Genomic DNA, 17,473 nt, shown 5'->3' on the forward strand with positions numbered 1-17,473 from the left:
GTTCGCAATTTTTATTTCTTGGGATTTTAATCTGAATATTATTTTTCTTTATTTTTATTTTTAATTTCTGGGAAAGAAAAAAAAAAATATTCACTCATCCTAAGATTTTCGTGCTGGGTCGAAAAGCAGTCTTACTATTCTGAACTTGGTCAGGGACTCCCTCATCGCATGTTTCCTGATTCAGCCCCGAAGGATATATGGACTCCCCCTCCCGCTTGTCACTTGCTCTTGTCCTCCATCACAATCAATCAATTATACTGAACTTCAAACTCTCTTCGCGAGAGGTTTCTGTCTGATCACAAGAGACCTCGATTTTACCTTTCCTCCCCTCCTCCTTCATATTATACTTATTCCGCTTCTTTCCTCCCCTGCTCCTCTCCTGCCTCCACTTCGCTAGTTCTCTACTACTCTACACCTTGACCACCACCCGATCGATCTACTTCTCTTCCCACCTTATTCTTTTTTATCCCCCCATTCCTCCTCCTCCCTTGAGACTCTTTCGAGATTATACTCTCTCGTCTTCCATCTCACGGGTTATATCTTCACTCCTCCCATTCTTCACAAGTTTGAGACTTTCTAAATACTTTCACCAACCACCCTAAAACCCCGCACCTCTTGACCTGTTTTTTTCCCGAACCTTTATTTTACACACCGCCTCTTGACTGCTCTACAAGCAACCACGGGCTTTTTTCCTTGATCAAAGCCACCTTTTTTCACCTTTATCTTCGTCATATACACATTCACAGTTATGGCAAGGTATTCTCAACAATCCTTTGACTTCTACCAACAATCCCCCTCTACATTGGATGCCAAACCGTCATATTCAGAAGAAGACGACATGAGTGTACTTGATGATAAGATCCTCGACTCTACTTCCCCCGAACTTCCTTCCACTGTTGCCGACCACCGGAGAACCTCATATGACCATGCACCCGATGCATTTGCGCATCGAGATTCCGTCTGGTCCGATTTCTCCCAATCCGTCTCTAGCACACAGTCCCGTCACAACTCCCAAGTCGGCCACGCTTTCTTTGAAACCGCCCCCAATCCTTTCATGCGGGTAGACGGCGCTCATCCATCCGCTCCATACGGCCACCAGGCTTCCTGGCAGCTTGCAAAGGAATCGGGCTCCTGCACTCCTACCGCCATGTACGATCACTTTCCCTCCGAGTTGGATCACGCTTCATCAGCCCCCTTTGCTGGCGGTGCCGTCGGTCCTGTCAGCACCATCAACATCCCCTCTATGTCCTACCGTCCCGGCATGGCCTTCGCCCACCCTGCCACTGTGGCTATGTCGCCGCAGTCCAGTCAGGGCTGGATGCCCGCTGCAACGGATCTGCCTGATGCCATGTCGCGGCCAACCAAGAGTCCGACCTACCGCAACAGTTCCCCCTTGAGTGTGCGCCGGGATGGTATCCGGAAGAAGAACGCTCGCTTTGAGATTCCTGCAGAACGGACGTTGAGCAACATCGACCAGCTGATCAGCCAGTCGACCAATGAGGAGGAGATCAAAGAACTCAAACAACAGAAGCGGCTGCTGAGGAACCGTCAAGCTGCGTAAGTACCCACTGCCCCCTCCCCCCCTTACATGATGACATCAGCCCGTATCTAATCTTGTCCTCTAGTCTGGATTCCCGTCAGCGCAAGAAGCTCCACACCGAGAAATTGGAAGAGGAGAAGAAGCAGTTCACCCAGGTCATTAGCGACCTCGAGGAGGAACTGCAGAACATGCGCCTACGGGAGGCCGAACTCCTTCGCGAGAAGAGCGAATGGATGGCCGCCCAGCAGGAAATCACCCAGTACATCAACACCATGCACATGGAGAAGGATGAACTGATCCGGGTGCACACCTTGGAGACTGCTGATCTTCGAAAGAAGAACAACATCCTCAAGGAGACCGTGGAGAAGCTTGAGAGACACGCACGAACCGCCGCTCCTGCGATGGCCACCGAGTTCTCGGACTTTGAGAACTTGACCATGGACAGCAGTCCTTGGGAAGACTTTACTATGGTGAACAGCCTCTCCCTTGACGCAGAGTCTGTTCCCACCTCGACGGCACACTCTTCCTCGTTGGTGGTCTCCACGAACGATAAGGAAAAGTCTGCGACCAGCGACTACCCCTTCAGCTGGAACGCCTTTTACATGTGCCTTCTCTTTGGAGCATTCATTGCATCCAACAGCTCTACGCTGTCGGCTCGCTCCATGCCTCAGCTCTCGGAGGAGTATCGCGCTGAGTCCGCGAATGTCCTCCGGGCTGTTCTGTCTTCCTCTCCGCCCGAGCTTGCTCAGGGCCAAGGCGCTGTGGCTTCCTCGTCGGCCATGCCCATGCCTACCACCATCACTGGAGCCGAGATGGCTCAGATGACCGGCACAGCGGCACCGTCGAACCTGGATGAACTCCACAACACCCTGGCCATGCCCTCCAAGCAGCAGGAACAGGAGCAGGTTTTCGCTCTCAACGCGGACCAGTACAACTCCTTGACGACTTTTGATGATGCGGGTGTCGACTACAAGCAGCAGCAGCAGCCTTCTAATCTGCAGCAGGCGCTCGCTGCGATGCGTGGTAACGTTGCCCACAAGCTTCCGAACAAGGCTACCTCTGAAGTCTACTCTCGTTCCCTCATGTGGGACCGGGTTCCTGAAAAGGTTATCCGAGACTTCAGACGCATGGTTCAGGAATATGGTGTCGCCCCCGTAAAGGAGGAAGACTCCGGCTTCAGCCAGTAGTTTAGCCCCGCGATGGTTGGGTCACGCCGACCGTACATCGCCCATCTCAGCTCTCTCCTCTCTCTCCCTCTCTCTCCACCGTGCCCAGACAAAGTTACATTGCCTGCGTTTCTTCTGCATCCAAACAAGCAAACTGATCGAGTTCTGTGCTTCCACCTCCGCCTCCTTTACGTCGTCTACAGTTAGACAGACGTACACCTTCTCTCTACATGCTTTAACGACATACGACTGTTGGCCAGTTTTAGCCAGATTTAGCCATATACATACATAGACAGCTTACCATTCACTTCGACTGGATATATCTTACGGACTAGCTTCATGATGACCTCGTCTGACAATTTAGCGATGTTGTTCTACGTTTCGCACTCCTTCGGCTTTATCGGCGTACCAGCGTTTTCTCATTCTCCGAGTTGAGTGTGGATTTCTCGAGCATCTGAAATATGTTGCAGTCGTTTACATCTACCTCCACACCTGCTCGTCGATTTTTATGACTTTCTTTCACGGATGGCATCTTTTGAATTTCACCATGGGACATTGCCTGCGCGTCGCAGGCAGTCCAACGGAACAACGGGACGGAACATATCGAGCGCTTGCTTACATTTTGCATATGATTTGGATTCGGGTTTCTGTTTCATTGCTTTTGAACTGTTGTGGTTTTTGATTTTGTTTTGGTTTTGCGTGCATCGCGTGGGGAATAGGTTGGGCTGCAGTGGCATTTGCTATGATTGTTATGATATGACTGACATGTTTATGATTTGGGATGTGGGATGCCTGTTAATGTCTATGTTGCGATGATGATTCGATCTGGGTCTGCTGAGAAGCCATACTGGATGGCTCTGCAACCTACCACTCGTTTACTTTCTTTTGTCAGATACTTGACAAATGCCCGTGCATGTGCATGTGGCATGACACAGATGATCTTGGGCTTGTCCCGTCCACTCTTTTGAAGAGACTATATTTCGTTTGTCATCTGTGGATCACCTTTTTGTACTGTATATAGTATTGGCAGCAATGATTTAAGGAGTTTGGACAACCTCATGGAATAAAAGTCTTCCGGTCTCGGACTTGCATACAAATCCTGCCTAGTACTAGTAAGCTACTGACAATGAATGAGATCATTCGTCTGATATACGCGTCACTGTAGGCATATTACCTTCCTAGATATCGTGAAGGTGCGAATTCACGATTATCATATTTCACGATCAAAAGCCTACTAAATTCTTAGGGTTGTCCATCTCTCCACCCTGTCTATTAACGTAAAAACGCCACCTCATATTCCAAATCACTACATCCCGTTTACGCCGTCACTGGATGTCTCCGTCACTACGTATCCCCGTCACTGTAAACGACCATCACCGCGGCGATTGTATTCCATTTCTTCCTGGGATGAGCAGCTATAAATACGGGTCCCGATTCTTCTCTCATCTGAGTTTTTCCTTTCTTTCTTCTTTCTTATCCTTCTCATAGCACAGAAAAGAGATTGTATAGAAAAAGGGTATCTCGATCATGACTACCCTAGCATGGCTCTCATCCCATGAGCCATACTATACTATTGTCTGATCTATATACACCTCTCTAAGCAAAGCCACTACTTTCTTTATTTCTTTTACTGGGTCTGTGGCTTGCTCAACGCGACTCACGCCCATGGCTTACCATATTCTCATCTCTTATCTTTCTTAATTTGCCTTCTATACCCTGTCATTAAGAATCTGTCAAGCTCTCACCTCAAGAGGAGCACATTATACTCTTATCTTCGTGCTCTGGATAATAGTGCCACACTGTGGATGGTCTATATTCATCCCTACAACGCTGGTGTCTGCAGCATCATCTACACATCATTCCCTGAAGTATGTTGATAAGCACTACTCACTGTGCATTATATCCCTGGAAGATGCAAAAACTTCCCAACCGCGAATTCAGTTGCGGTGATCGCAGTTCTGAAGATAATGAAGGCTCAGGCTTCCGTGGATCGGCCCTGCAAGCTTCAAGCGGTCGCAACCGTCGCAATTGCCAGGATCCATCAGTTATGCATATCTCTTTGCTATACCTTCTATACATCTTTACCGAACGTGTTTGAACACGCTCTTTACTACATCGTCACTAGTTGAGCAGCAACACTAGCATAGATGGGTCATTTGACCGGGGTCTCACCATCGCGCCGAGACCGCTAGCTTACTCTGTTCATGCTATATAGCTTCAGCGCCAAATATCTGAATGCTGTCATTGATAAATAAGTCAGTCATTCTCTTCCAGCGTACACCTGACTCTCGCTACCATTCCCATACTGACAATGTACTGAGACCTAGGCAGAGCGTTGCTGAGCGCAGCATCATTTAGAAGAAGCTCTGCGCGTCATCTTCCTCTACTTTATCCCGCTAGCTCCTAGACATGTCTAAAGGAGCAGCCGATACTTGGCTTTTAAGTATCGTCCGGACGCAGTGTCTGCGAAGAAGACGTTCTTCAGAGGTGCTGAAACATATCTTGGCACGATCTACAACATGTCGGATCAATTCACATAAGTCTAAGGTGATAAGCTCGGGAACAACCGGTGCCAGCTAATCACAACCATGCATCTTTCCCAGCAAATCGTCTGCTTCCCAGCAAAATGGAATCTGGCGTCGCAGCATTGCTGCAAAGCCAACATCATATCGCTCGAAGCTGGGCTCTGCAGAGTCTGTATGTCTTGTGAGTGAACAAAGGGAGCATCTACAGACATCAGATCACTTTCTAACAGAGCACTCACTACAGTGGGATCACACTGTCTGGTGAGCTGTATGTAGGATCAGCAACCATTTCAGTGACGACAGCGTTTTTACGATGAGCCCTGCTACACATTTCTATAAACCCGGGTCTAGGTCGATTCCTCCTCCATATACGGTGACCGCTGAAAGAACTTGCGCTATTGCCAACAAACCGACCAAGTACGAAGCGACTGAATCATAAAACAAACAATATAACAAATTACGGAATCGCATGTGTCTCGCATGCTTTACTTGATGACGACCTTCCTTACTCAAAACATGTCCCTTTGGTTTTGAGCAACCTAGAACTGGTGTGCCGACATGTCCAGGTCAAGTTGGCTTTTGACCTAGACCAAGGTTCCACTTTCTTGTAGCTTGTGAGACATACCTTCCTTGGAAGCACAAGCACGGTCACTGCACTTGCTTAATTTCTCTCGCAAGCAGTAACACATTGATGTGGATATGCTCGAATCACTACTATCGAGGACCCTTGTTCAATCTTCCTACCGACTTTCTGTCATACCCATGCGAGCTCCAAGAGAAAACGGAGCCATCATACCGGACCTAAGACTTCCAGCATCTCTTACTACAGTATTACTGCATTCTGATTGCCTATTACCCTGCAAGTATCAGCCAGGCATCTAATGAATTAGAAAACCACCGAATCATAACCGTTTTCATTCAAGTCGCGAACCCGCAAAGCTGAAGATGAAATCATCAATTCCGGCTATTCTGGCGTTTAAGAACTCTGTGACAGAGCCAATTTAGTCTCCCCTTACTTTTCATCTCATCGTGAGGGGGTTTTGAGACCTTGACTACTCAGATTATAAGTTGAGTCACATATATTGGCCTGGGATCGGGCAACAATGGTCCCGACTTTCACGGTCCCTTATACGTCATAGGCAAGCAGTTATATACGATCTTGAGTGGAAATCTCCAGCAGAGTAAGTCTTGTGTCCTCGTTAACAGACGCTTGACCATTCAACTGACCGTTTCTACTTTCAGGTGACGATATTCGCGACCACTGCCCGATGGAACATAATCCGCTCATACTCCTCAAATCGCAGAGATACTAGACCGCAACAGATCTCCGTCATGGGTACATCCATGGAAGCATTGACTCGACTAAAGACCGAACTCGTCTGAATCTCCCTCCTTTATAGGCAGGGTATACTACCAGAAACCGAATGTGTGGGCGATGTGGCCTGTCAGTTTTGAATCCTGCTTGCCTATATACCCCAGAGCAAGCGTGTCATGTTCTGTGCCATGTAATTCTTCTCTGGGATTGCGCACCTAAATCCTATTCAGAAGCTATACGGAGGCCTACCCTCGCAAAGACTCCTCCCAAAGACTTCTCCATCTTCCACTCACCCCAATCTCTACCTTGCGGCACCCAAGGCTAACGTTGACACCATATTTCCCTTCGCTCATACCGCGGTGAAACCTACAGCATGCCCTCATCCTCCTTTTCCTAACAACCTCTCTTCACGAACTCGGCGGATGGGCTTATTACGATGATGAATTTGTGTCTGCGGCTTTCGCTCCTGATACAAACAAGAATCTGTTATCAAGTGTGATTCACCAGGGGATGGAAGGTTAATGTATCTCCTCGGAGCTACGAGAAACGAGGGAGGAGATGTTGTCTTGGAAGTGTCGTCGCTTTCCAGGAAATATCCAAGGAACAGCACATCGTCATTCTCTGCAACCTACAGCAGAAACTCGCTTTCAACTCGGTCAAAGCAAACCAGTTACATCCATTATTTGGATGGGGCTCGACAAGTGGTTCTCCCCATCTCTTCTTGGTTCCGTCATGTTCAATCAGCTTCACACACAACCAAAACCTAACTTACTTCAAGTTCGGTGACGAATATCGTATCCGAATTCTTGCGTGCGATACCATCGGGCATGACAAAGTGTACTAAGCCCCTATCACATGCGGTAGTGTTGTTCTACAAGACGAATGAGAGAGGGGATACGTCCCCTGAGTCTTTGGTGCGTGCCGGGGCGTCATTCTTTACAAAATCACCGGCTCAGGCTTCGTGCCTCCTGCAAAGAAAAGGAACCCACTATGAACACGTCTGCACTGTGTCTTTGGGATACCTAGTCACCGCAATCCCACATTTCGGGAAGGGCGCCTCTTGAGGCCCATTCATCTGCGGAGTGACCAGCGATGTCGATCTCCCAAAGATATGTGATAGAGAAATACTTTCCTCGAAGAAGCCCACTTGGTTTCATTCTGCTTTGGATTCTGGGGCAACACTGCAGTAAGTCTATTTCTAATTACTAGTCTACATACGCTTATGATTTGTTGACAAATATGCCACAGCCCAAACAGATTTCCGAATACTGAGTGTCTTCAATCGCTGCTTTACGAGATACTTCCGACTTTTTCGGGCCTCCTGCCGATCGCGAACAGATGAATCTCATACGGAGATTGGACAGCCATACTTCGACTCAAAGTCATTATATACGATATACATATTTGTCTTTCGACAAAATGACAAACACCACCAGCCTGGGTGTGGGTATCAACCGCATTCCACCCCGGCCAAGAAGCAACGTTTCCGGGAACTGCTCCATACCCGAGAATCATACTGATAGTGATTGAAGAAGCCATACAATGGAAGCTTCATCGAATCATGCAATGTATCGATGTATCACTAAGCGCACGCCAAAACGTGCTACACCAAATAGCCCTGCCGGTTATCGTTGCCAAGTCACTCCAAAGCAAGAGCAATGATCGATGGCTTCAATCCCAGATTGACGAAGAATACAAGTCCTCGTCGATTATAACCACAGTGGTAGGCAATACCCTGTGCACGGTCAACACACTGTGTCTGGAATGTGCTTTACCATCTGCTATATAAAGCCGGCGTCACTTTTACCGAGCCATGCCACAATCTGTCCTTTGTCAGAGGCTTCAAGGATCGGCTTGTCGGTCAAGGCAATATCGAAAGGAGCAATCAAATCGAATACACTTGGGTCTTTCAAGAACCATTCATGAGCTACCCGATCACTTTCTTACACGGTCTTGTCGTCCTTGTTTACGATCAATTCCAACAAGACGAGTTGCACGCGTCTAGAGTCGTCAAAAATGTCTACTGATGATGAAGCGAAACTTGCAGAAAAACGCTTTACCTACCATATATATAAGGCGGTGTTCTTCAAGCTTCGACACTGCGAAATGTCTCGCTTGCGTGACGAGTATACTGGGTGATTGTCTCTGTGATCACTCCACCAACAGACTAATTGGTCCGTGACGCAGAAGAGGGAAGAGTCAGTATTGGTACAGGATGACGAAGTGCCTAACATCCACTTACTCACTCGCTTTCTCTGGCAACTGCTTGAGCAGTGTCTGGCGGTATGAAAGTACCATTTGTTCCCTGTGGCCAAGGCCTGTGGTTCACTCATTGTGAACAACAATTCAGCTTCGTGCTCTAGCAATTTGGATGAATATGGGCATCACTCCATCCTGTCATCAAAACCTTCGCCTTGAACGAGATCCACGAAAACAAGCCAATGACGTGATCTCGATCAGTGCTGCCGAGAGCTTCGACGCGTTGAACACAGCAAACAAGCGCAACGACGTACCTGATATATCTAAGGGACTAGCCTGCATACTTCAAAGGCTTCTGGGACATCAGCTCATCTTTCACCACTCATATGAAGCATTTTTGGATACTTACAACATCAACTCAATTGAGGGGCTTCAGAGGGCAATGTCACAGCAATCTCCCTTGAATGGCTGCTTATCGCGCCCTGTGCATATCTTGGAGGACTAATTCCCATTATGCAAAATTCGACTCACGACCAGCAGAACACATCACTTTGAGATATGGACGCATGAGTAACACACCAAGCAACCGAAGATGATATATATGGCCAAGGTACAGACCATCTATGAACGCTTCATTCCAGCTTACCGCTTTGACATTCCCTTTATATTTTCCGCAGTGTTACTAGGTCACATTTATACCTTTTAGATACGACTATTACGAGAGAGCATGTCCCTAGCTGTTGAGATCAACCCGTCCGTGTCAATGCAAAAGAACGCAGAATGGCCGGATGAGAAGGAAATCTTCTTCTGTATCCGAAGGAGATATTGCCCATGATGAAGGTTGGTGCACGATTCTCATGTGCACCGGCATCGATGCCCTTGGACGTGGCTCGTCGTATTCCCTTCGCACCTCATCGCCAATGGAATTTACCAGCCGAAGTGGCCTTCGTCTGCTTGATACGCGAAGCTTAAAGTCTCCAGTTTAGTTCACATCGCTAAGTCCAACCTCGTATCTTCCTGTTCCCGAGTATCATTTTCCGAATGCCGGGTGTGTTGAAGTAATGGCTTAGACGAAGCAGACAAAGGGTATGTCTACGGAACATCTTCCCTGGAACTTATCGACTTAAAATCAGTTCTTCCACAGCCTGTCTGCATCTGGCAAAGGTCACTGGTTCTTTCCTGCATTTGATGCTCCAGATGCGTGATGAATGCGGCGAAACCCATCAGCCAGTGCTGTCTGGGCGCTGTACAATCACGGCTACGAGTCAGATCCGGCAAAAAGTCATTTTCGGAGGCAAGTGATAAGTTGCATCTTTCTCCGATATAGCGCCGGCGGAGCTAGAAGGCTTGCGCCTGTTAGCCTATATAAATACCAGCCAAATCTTCCTCTCAAGAACCGGGTTTTTTCCCATAGAAGGTTCCACGTCGAGCAGCACCTTGATCACTCTTTAAATTATCACTGGCCCACCGAGGGAAAGGTATTAAGCCAAGGTACGGGTTATTGCTCCATGCGATGCTACTCTCGTCTTGATGACACCTGAAACAAATGCGTCGACTGCCTGTTTGGTGGTTGGAAGAATCTGACGGCCATGACTGGGTTGAAACGACGCGATAATAGCAACATTTGCTTTGACTCCCCCGGTCGAGGAGAATGGAGGATTGCGCGCCATACTAGTTGTGTCAGACTATTCCGACGAAGTTAATACTTGGGAACTTAAGATCGACACGGATGGCTATCGTTTGCACTCCTTACAATAATCAAGGGTTCTACTCAACCATGTCACATCTTGCTTATGTGGAAGATCTCGTATATACTTTATGAAGAAGTGGATGAAGAATTGCAGGTATGGTATGAACACGGCAATAATACTCTCTGGGAAACTGAATGTTTATACGCGTGTCTGTTCGGTATGATGTCATGGGGTCCATCTATATAAGAGGATTCAGCAAAGGAGATCCCTCTACCTTCCTCCAACGCGAAACTGCTCAATGACAACTTCGCCTCACCTGAGAGAAGAACTAAACTCCTCCAGTGACTGGGAAGCATGGTACAACGACAGACTATCTTAGACACACCGGATCTTGAGAAGCTATCCTGATAATGTCAGATGATGCAGTGCTGCCTGCTGATAGTCAGAGCGCATACAAGATTTCATTGCCAGTGAGCAAGGAGAAAAAGATAGCACGGACATAAAAGAAGCTCAAAGATGCGAAAAACGCGCATTTCTTCCCTTGCAGTATTGAAAATGCTTTCTATTACTTGGCATTTGCTTTCTTCATACTTGCGATATGCAGAAACGAAGATGACACTTATGACCCAGAGTTCAGCATTGCCCCATGTGCTGTCAATAATATCTCTACCACTTCAGCACGTCGATGAGGAAGATCCGACTAACTACCCAACCGACAGAAAAGTCGTCTGTCCAAGCAGTCAAGTACCTTCCTACCATGCGTGAACTCACCGGCAAGACTCTTCTGGTGAGAAGAACATCTTCCCATTTAATACTACACTTCCAACTGTACTACTGGGGCACAACGAAAGAGACATGACTATTCAAGCTCACGCAACCGACAGAGATTTTAATCATCCAAAGGTTCGAGCATCCTCCCACATTGTGTCATCACACAAACCAGAAACCAGGTCAGACGGAAAGGTCATTTTCGCATACTATACAAACTCCCCACAGTATGATTATGACACAGTGAAAGAGACGCAATTAGTTAGAGCTCATCCGACAAACAGAAAGAAGAGCCAACTTCAACGCTTCCTGCACTCTGCTTCCTTGTGCCAGCACACCCCCAGAAGACTATTCTGATGGGGAGATAACCTTCGCATACCATCCTACATTTTCCGACAGTGCTACTCCAGCACAACGCAAGAAACATGGGACTCCAATAACAGTTCCAACCTGATCCAACCGACAGGGGAAACAATATCCACTAGATCCGTCAAGTTACATAATTCCTTCAGTCAGCTCTGGAGACTTTCCAGAACAACATAGCTGTGACTCGTACAAGACACTCCACATCAACCTCGACAACGGCTGAGCGACAGCAATTGGCCAGCTATACTTTTATACAAAACATGGTCTCACAATGATCTAATTTCTCTCCCAAGAAGAGAATTATCTCTTGGGCGCAGGACACTCCAAGACCGCCAAATTGCTTTTTTACCTTCAATCTTCCAAGAAAGCATCAGTACGACGCTAAGCGAAACCACTCTACATCAACCTCGACAACAGCTGCGCGGAGTCAAGTGGCCAGCTATAACGTCAAACAACACATCGTGTCACGTTCAATCTCTTTCCCAAGAGTAATTATTCCCCTGAAGGAAGGACATCTCCAGCCTCCTTTCTTGAATTGTTCTCCCAAACTTCCAAGAACACATTGAGACATTTCCCACAACACACTGCATCTAACTCTCAACAAAGTTACAGGGAGCCAATTGGCCAGCTACAATTCTGCACATGGCTGTCCTGTCCTGTTCATTCTATCCCTACTCTCCTTATCCGAGATAGGCCTTTATTTCTCATTGAACAGGAAACATCCCAAATCTTCTTCCCTGAATCGACTCTGCAAAGCTTCGAAGAGAGAGAAAAAGAGCTACCAAATGGTACACCCTGGACGACACTCGACACGAACCTCAACTCGACAGCAGTCGAGCTAAAAATCATTGAACCAGCTATAATCACACACAAGTCACCACATCGCATCGCACAGAGAATCACCCAATATATAGTTCAAGCGTGAAACTTGGAGATACTGTCTATGGAAAGGCGACTCTGGATAGATGGTTGGACTGTCTGCAACTATGTACTACAACTACAATCGCAGCACATTTTCTTGTGGGAATAGACTCCGCCTCGCACGTCGGAGTTTGAATTCTGTCTACTGTCTACCATTATGTTCCGGGGGGTTGTGTACTTATCGGGATGGTGGTTATGCTATGTGCATAATTAGTAGTCATTCATTGATGATAACATGGGAATGGGTATGGTATCTGGTGGTATGCACAACTATCTTGATTACTATTTTCTTATTTACTCTGCTTATTTGGGTTGGTTATATGTACTACCTCAGGTCATCATGCATCTATAATGTATTGGTTAATTAATGCATTTTGTTCGGGCAGTAAATAGTACTACGTACATTCCTACCTACTTACCTACCCTAGTAGTGGTCTACCTTGTGGTTACATATGCAACGTGACGGGTGGGACTAGAGCAAAGTATGTTACTGGGACTATGCAAGCCCACGAACGCAAACAACATGATGCGAAGCGATGTTATGCCATGCACATACACGTTACTCAATGCAAGGTACTTCGTGGGTCCTGGGAGAAGACAAAAGAGGAAATGGGGGTGGGTAATGGTATAATGATAGCGATTATTTGCTCTGCTTCGGTGGGTGTGGCACAGGCAGAGTGGGTATGTATGCATGTATGTAACATTAGAAGAAAAGTCCAAGAAAGGAAGTAGTATGAACATCCGGGGGAAGGGAAGTAAGCAAAAGTACGCTCTGAGATTGGGTGTCAGTAAGGAAAAAAGATGAGGCTGGATGCTTGGGTCATCATCATTGCCGTTCCCTTCATGGTGATGGTAGCGAAGAATGGAAGAAAATTAATCGGTAAAAGGTAGTAGGTAAGGAGGTCTGTGTCCCAGAGCCGGGATACGAAGTGGGAAGGAGAAGGACGTCTGGGCCGCAAGAAGCCGGCTAACAAAGTGGAAGCATTCTAGCCTTGCTTCAGCTCGGTCCAAAACGCCATCGTCATCTGATGGGACGGTACGGATGAAAGGTCGTAGTAACTAGAAACAGCAGGTACACAGCCCTAGCGGTTCAGTGCGGGTTGTACTTGTCCTTCCATATCCTGTCGTTGAACAAGATCATGTCAGCCTAAACTCCAGAAACCCGCTGATGGGGGGAAATGGGGCTGTGGTTGGCGGAGAGCGTGACGCTGGTTTGCATGGCGCAGGGAAGCGGAAACTCCGAGCGCCTATCAATGCATCCCGCAACAACACCTGCAAGTGAGGAGAGCCGGGTGCAGAGCGCTGGGGTCTGAGGCAATGCTCGTCACACTGTCCCCGTGGAGGACCCAGAAATGGGCATCAAACAATGAAAATACGACGCTGAAAAGGGACATTTTAACGTACCAGGAATTTCCCACTAATTTGTTGCCTTTCTCTTCGGCCAATCGGTAGTATTTGGCGGCCGTGAACTAAAACATGGCGTTGCGAGTCAGTCAACTGCTCATACAGATGATCAGATAGCACCGATGGATCCAAAGAGTGATGCGGGCTTCAGGCATTGATGCCCGAGCTGCGAGACCCTCAGGACACGGGCAGATCATGTTGCGATAATCATCACGAATGAACCATTACGCAAGCAGCACTAACCTTGTCCTTTTTCCCGCCAAACCCTTCTAGGTAGCACCAAGCAACCTCGTTCATCGCGTCGGTATCGCCCAGGTTGGCTGCCGTTTCGAAGTATTGTCGCGCTGCGACTGGGTCTTTCTTGACGCCCCAGCCATTACGGAAGCAGTTTCCCAGCTCGAAAATAGCCAACACTAGCTCTCCCTTAGCAGATCCGCCCTTCTTGATGCCGGCCTGGAGCGCCTGAGACTCTATCGATGCCGAGTTGGACGCTGCGGCCGAGAGATACATGACGGCTCTATCAGGATCTGGCGAGCAGCCCCAACCATGTCTATATCAAGCCCAAATCAGTATCATGTAGCAATAGTGTTCGTCGAATATGCAGACAACGATAAGAGTCGGGCGTAAATGGAGCTCAACAAAGGTACGGTTGCTACTTACCGGAGCGCTAGCCCATAGAGCACTTGACTGAGTGCATTGTTGGCACCGTTAGGGTCCGCCAGGTGCTCAAACATCTTTGTCGACCGTTCGAGTTCTGTACGCCAGGTGTAAGTGACTGAGCAAGCGGACAGCCAAACTCCAAGTTATGCCCATACCTCCAGCTTCATGAAGTCGGATCGCCTCTTGTACATTGACCTATGCCACCATTAGATGCCATGCATTGAGAACACTGCAACCTGACCACTTACATCCCCTTCTGGATCGTTTATCCGGCTCCGACTAGAACTCCGCGACCTCGATGGGGCGCCATCCAGCCCGAAGCCTGTCGGCGAAGTAGGCGACAGGCACGAAGCTCCTGCTTGCGGGCTGCGCTGTGCCAGCATCGTGGCCCTCTTCTCCCATTGTGCCTCCCTTTCTTGCTCGTCGCCTCTATCACAATTTATCTGCGGAAGGTCGGATGGGACGTTGACTGATGACGAGCTGGAATTCCGCGACCCCGAGCGATCCAAGTGCAGCAGGTGCGTCAGCCGTCTTTCTCCGCGCGGGCGCGTTGGTGAAATTGTACCCGAGGACTCTGAGGGAGCACGCGAGCGACGGAACGGATTCAACGATTTGCGATGCGAAGGAGAAGGAGGAACGGGTTCTAGATATCGATCGTCGGGGTGATCGGCATCTCCGTCGAAGACAGGCGGACGGATCACTTCTTGGGAGGTTGTGTCGGTTCGAATAAAGGTAATCTGAGGCACATTTCTCCCGGAGGTCGTGGGAACGGCACCGGACGCATAGTTGTCGGCCGTGTTGTTGAGGGCGTCCTTCTTGTGAAGTATCTCGCGGAGCGGCATCGTTGCGCGGCGGCTTATCGCGGAGGGTGGATACTCAGCGCCACAACCGGAAAGAAGATGGGGAGAAGATGATGAGGAAAGGAATCGGAGAAGACAGCTAGTGAAAGGGAATCAGGGCTTGATATAACAGACTCTTCAGCCGTATACAAGGATGGTGGCAGGGCACAGGCGCTGAGTCGAGGCTGTGAACTTTGTTTGATGATGGATTGCCTGTCATGGTTATTTTTATCGTTCCTCAAATCACAGCCAAACCACGGTTTGGCTGGTGTCTTGGCCTCCGCGGCGGCAATTTCTTCATCTTGTCATGTCACACATAAAGACTCGAGCAACTGCGCCTGGCTGATTGGTTTGACGCTGTTGGACGAGCGTTGTGAATTGATAGCGCTGGTAGTTGTGGATGCTCCACACGAAACCCCTGGTTAATGTCCTGATTGATGAATTCCCGGCAACTGAAAGAGCGTCCCTCATTGTTCCCTCTCCAACAACAACCACAACCGCAGTTGCTTCGTAGGGGTTTCATGTCCCATTAGAAGAAAGAAGACGGAATTATTGATTAAGATATTGATAAAGATATTGAAGACTGTCGTCAGCAGAGGGCTTTCGTCAGCCCTGCAGGGCACAGCCCAGCTACTCCACCGCAGTGTTGGCTTGTTGATGCATCATATCAAACAAATAGCATAATCCCAAAACAGTCACCCTGAAGCCACCACATGATCGAGTCAACTGCCGAATAGCAGAGGAATGTAATACAAGCCTAGTATGGAGTACTAAGTAATAGCATATATTGGATGCTAGAAGTGTTCAACTACGTGGTATTACAGTTTGGTGCGAAACATATTTCTCCACGGCACAATGACGGGAGAATGTACAAATTCAACCATCCAGATCCATACTGGATATAGACCGAGAGATTTAGGTCTAGATACTCGGCTACACGTCTCTTAAACTGACCACATTTGGTATTGGTATGTCTAACGACAACAGGAAAGATCTTTAATTTGTACATAGGCTGACGGCGGGGCTATTCATGCTAGTCCATTTACTGGGCCTTGGAGGACATGATACCTAAAATAGTTGTAAGCATCGTATCAGAAATCATGCGGCACACATGTGGTCCACTTACGCTCAACATCGGCAACGCTCTGCTGAAGGATCTGCTGGAGAACCTTGGGGTTCTCAAGCTCCTTCTGGATCTTGCCGATGACGCTCTCGGCAAGCTCACGCTGCTGGCGCTGCTTAACCTGGCCCTCGTAGCGAACCCAGGAGTCGAGAACCTGCTTGGCCTCGGCAGCAAGAGCAGTGCGCTGCTCAAGCTCGTAGGCCTGGGCCTCAAGCTGAGCGGTTTCCTTTACGTACCGTTAGCTTCCTGTATCCGCTAACCCGACGATATTTCGATCGGATGAGTGTGGAAAGGATCTGAATGTACCTTGGAAACAGCGAACAGCTGCTTGGTGAGCTCAACAACGCTGGAGAGCTCCTGAACGTTCTCCATACGCTGCTTAACGGCGTTGGTGTGGTCGGCACGGGCAGCGTTCAGGATGTCCTTGTGCTTCTGAACCTGACCCTCAGCCCACTCACGGTAAGCAGGGCCACCGTACTTGGCAACGGCAGTGAAGACGCTGAGAAGACAGAAAGCAGCAACGGTTTCCTCGTTCATAACATAGAGCTCGTTGCTGATGGCAGCGATGGAGATACCGGCAGCGGCAGAGAGGACGGCGGTCTTGGAGACCAGGGAGTTGCCGGGGAGAGCATCGATGATGGACTGAGCCTTCTTCTTGGGGTCCTCGGTGGGAACGTTGGAGGCCGAGCGAGACGCGGTCAAGGTGGCAGTGATGGGAGCGACGTTGCGCGTGGGAAGGGTCGGCCGGAGCCGGGCAGCACCTAGGGGGCGTTAACAATCATAGCCAGTTGATAAAGCAAGCCGAAAAGAGTCTAGTTCGGCATACCAAGGGCGCTCTTAGCCAAACGCGAAGCCATTGTAGCAGTGTTCAGACCTTGACAGGATGTGATGGATGAACGGAAATGAGGAGACTGAGGTCGGGATGGCGGTTGGGACGGTGCGGAAGACTCTAACCC

At 48.5% G+C, this 17,473-nt stretch overlaps 4 protein-coding genes across 4 annotated transcripts; 2 read left to right on the top strand and 2 right to left on the bottom strand.

Annotated features, from left to right (window-relative positions):
- Positions 1 to 748: 748 nt before the first annotated feature.
- Positions 749 to 2,727, top strand: AtWU_09882 (putative bZIP transcription factor; the record flags this gene model as incomplete). Its single annotated transcript, XM_035504988.1, has 2 exons — positions 749 to 1,557; positions 1,626 to 2,727. The coding sequence occupies 2 exons, from the start codon at positions 749 to 751 to the stop codon at positions 2,725 to 2,727; spliced, it is 1,911 nt and encodes a 636-aa protein (XP_035360881.1).
- A 5,238-nt stretch (positions 2,728 to 7,965) lies between these two features.
- On the top strand, positions 7,966 to 9,250 carry AtWU_09883 (uncharacterized protein; the record flags this gene model as incomplete). The annotated part of the gene is made up of 4 exons (XM_035504989.1): positions 7,966 to 7,987; positions 8,163 to 8,269; positions 8,713 to 8,829; positions 8,897 to 9,250. 4 exons carry the CDS (start codon positions 7,966 to 7,968, stop codon positions 9,248 to 9,250), a joined length of 600 nt encoding a protein of 199 aa, XP_035360882.1.
- Positions 9,251 to 13,581: 4,331 nt separating this feature from the next.
- On the bottom strand, positions 13,582 to 15,397 carry AtWU_09884 (tetratricopeptide repeat protein; the record flags this gene model as incomplete). The annotated part of the gene is made up of 6 exons (XM_035504990.1): positions 13,582 to 13,612; positions 13,896 to 13,960; positions 14,139 to 14,445; positions 14,556 to 14,649; positions 14,711 to 14,750; positions 14,804 to 15,397. The coding sequence occupies 6 exons, from the start codon at positions 15,395 to 15,397 to the stop codon at positions 13,582 to 13,584; spliced, it is 1,131 nt and encodes a 376-aa protein (XP_035360883.1).
- Positions 15,398 to 16,436: 1,039 nt separating this feature from the next.
- atp4 (F1F0 ATP synthase subunit 4) lies at positions 16,437 to 17,374 on the bottom strand (the record flags this gene model as incomplete). Its single annotated transcript, XM_035504991.1, has 4 exons — positions 16,437 to 16,462; positions 16,521 to 16,743; positions 16,824 to 17,278; positions 17,344 to 17,374. 4 exons carry the CDS (start codon positions 17,372 to 17,374, stop codon positions 16,437 to 16,439), a joined length of 735 nt encoding a protein of 244 aa, XP_035360884.1.
- Between the last annotated feature and the right edge of the window lie 99 nt (positions 17,375 to 17,473).

Source organism: Aspergillus tubingensis, assembly GCF_013340325.1.
Source record: "Aspergillus tubingensis WU-2223L DNA, scaffold_11, whole genome shotgun sequence".
Classification (NCBI taxonomy): domain Eukaryota; kingdom Fungi; phylum Ascomycota; class Eurotiomycetes; order Eurotiales; family Aspergillaceae; genus Aspergillus; species Aspergillus tubingensis.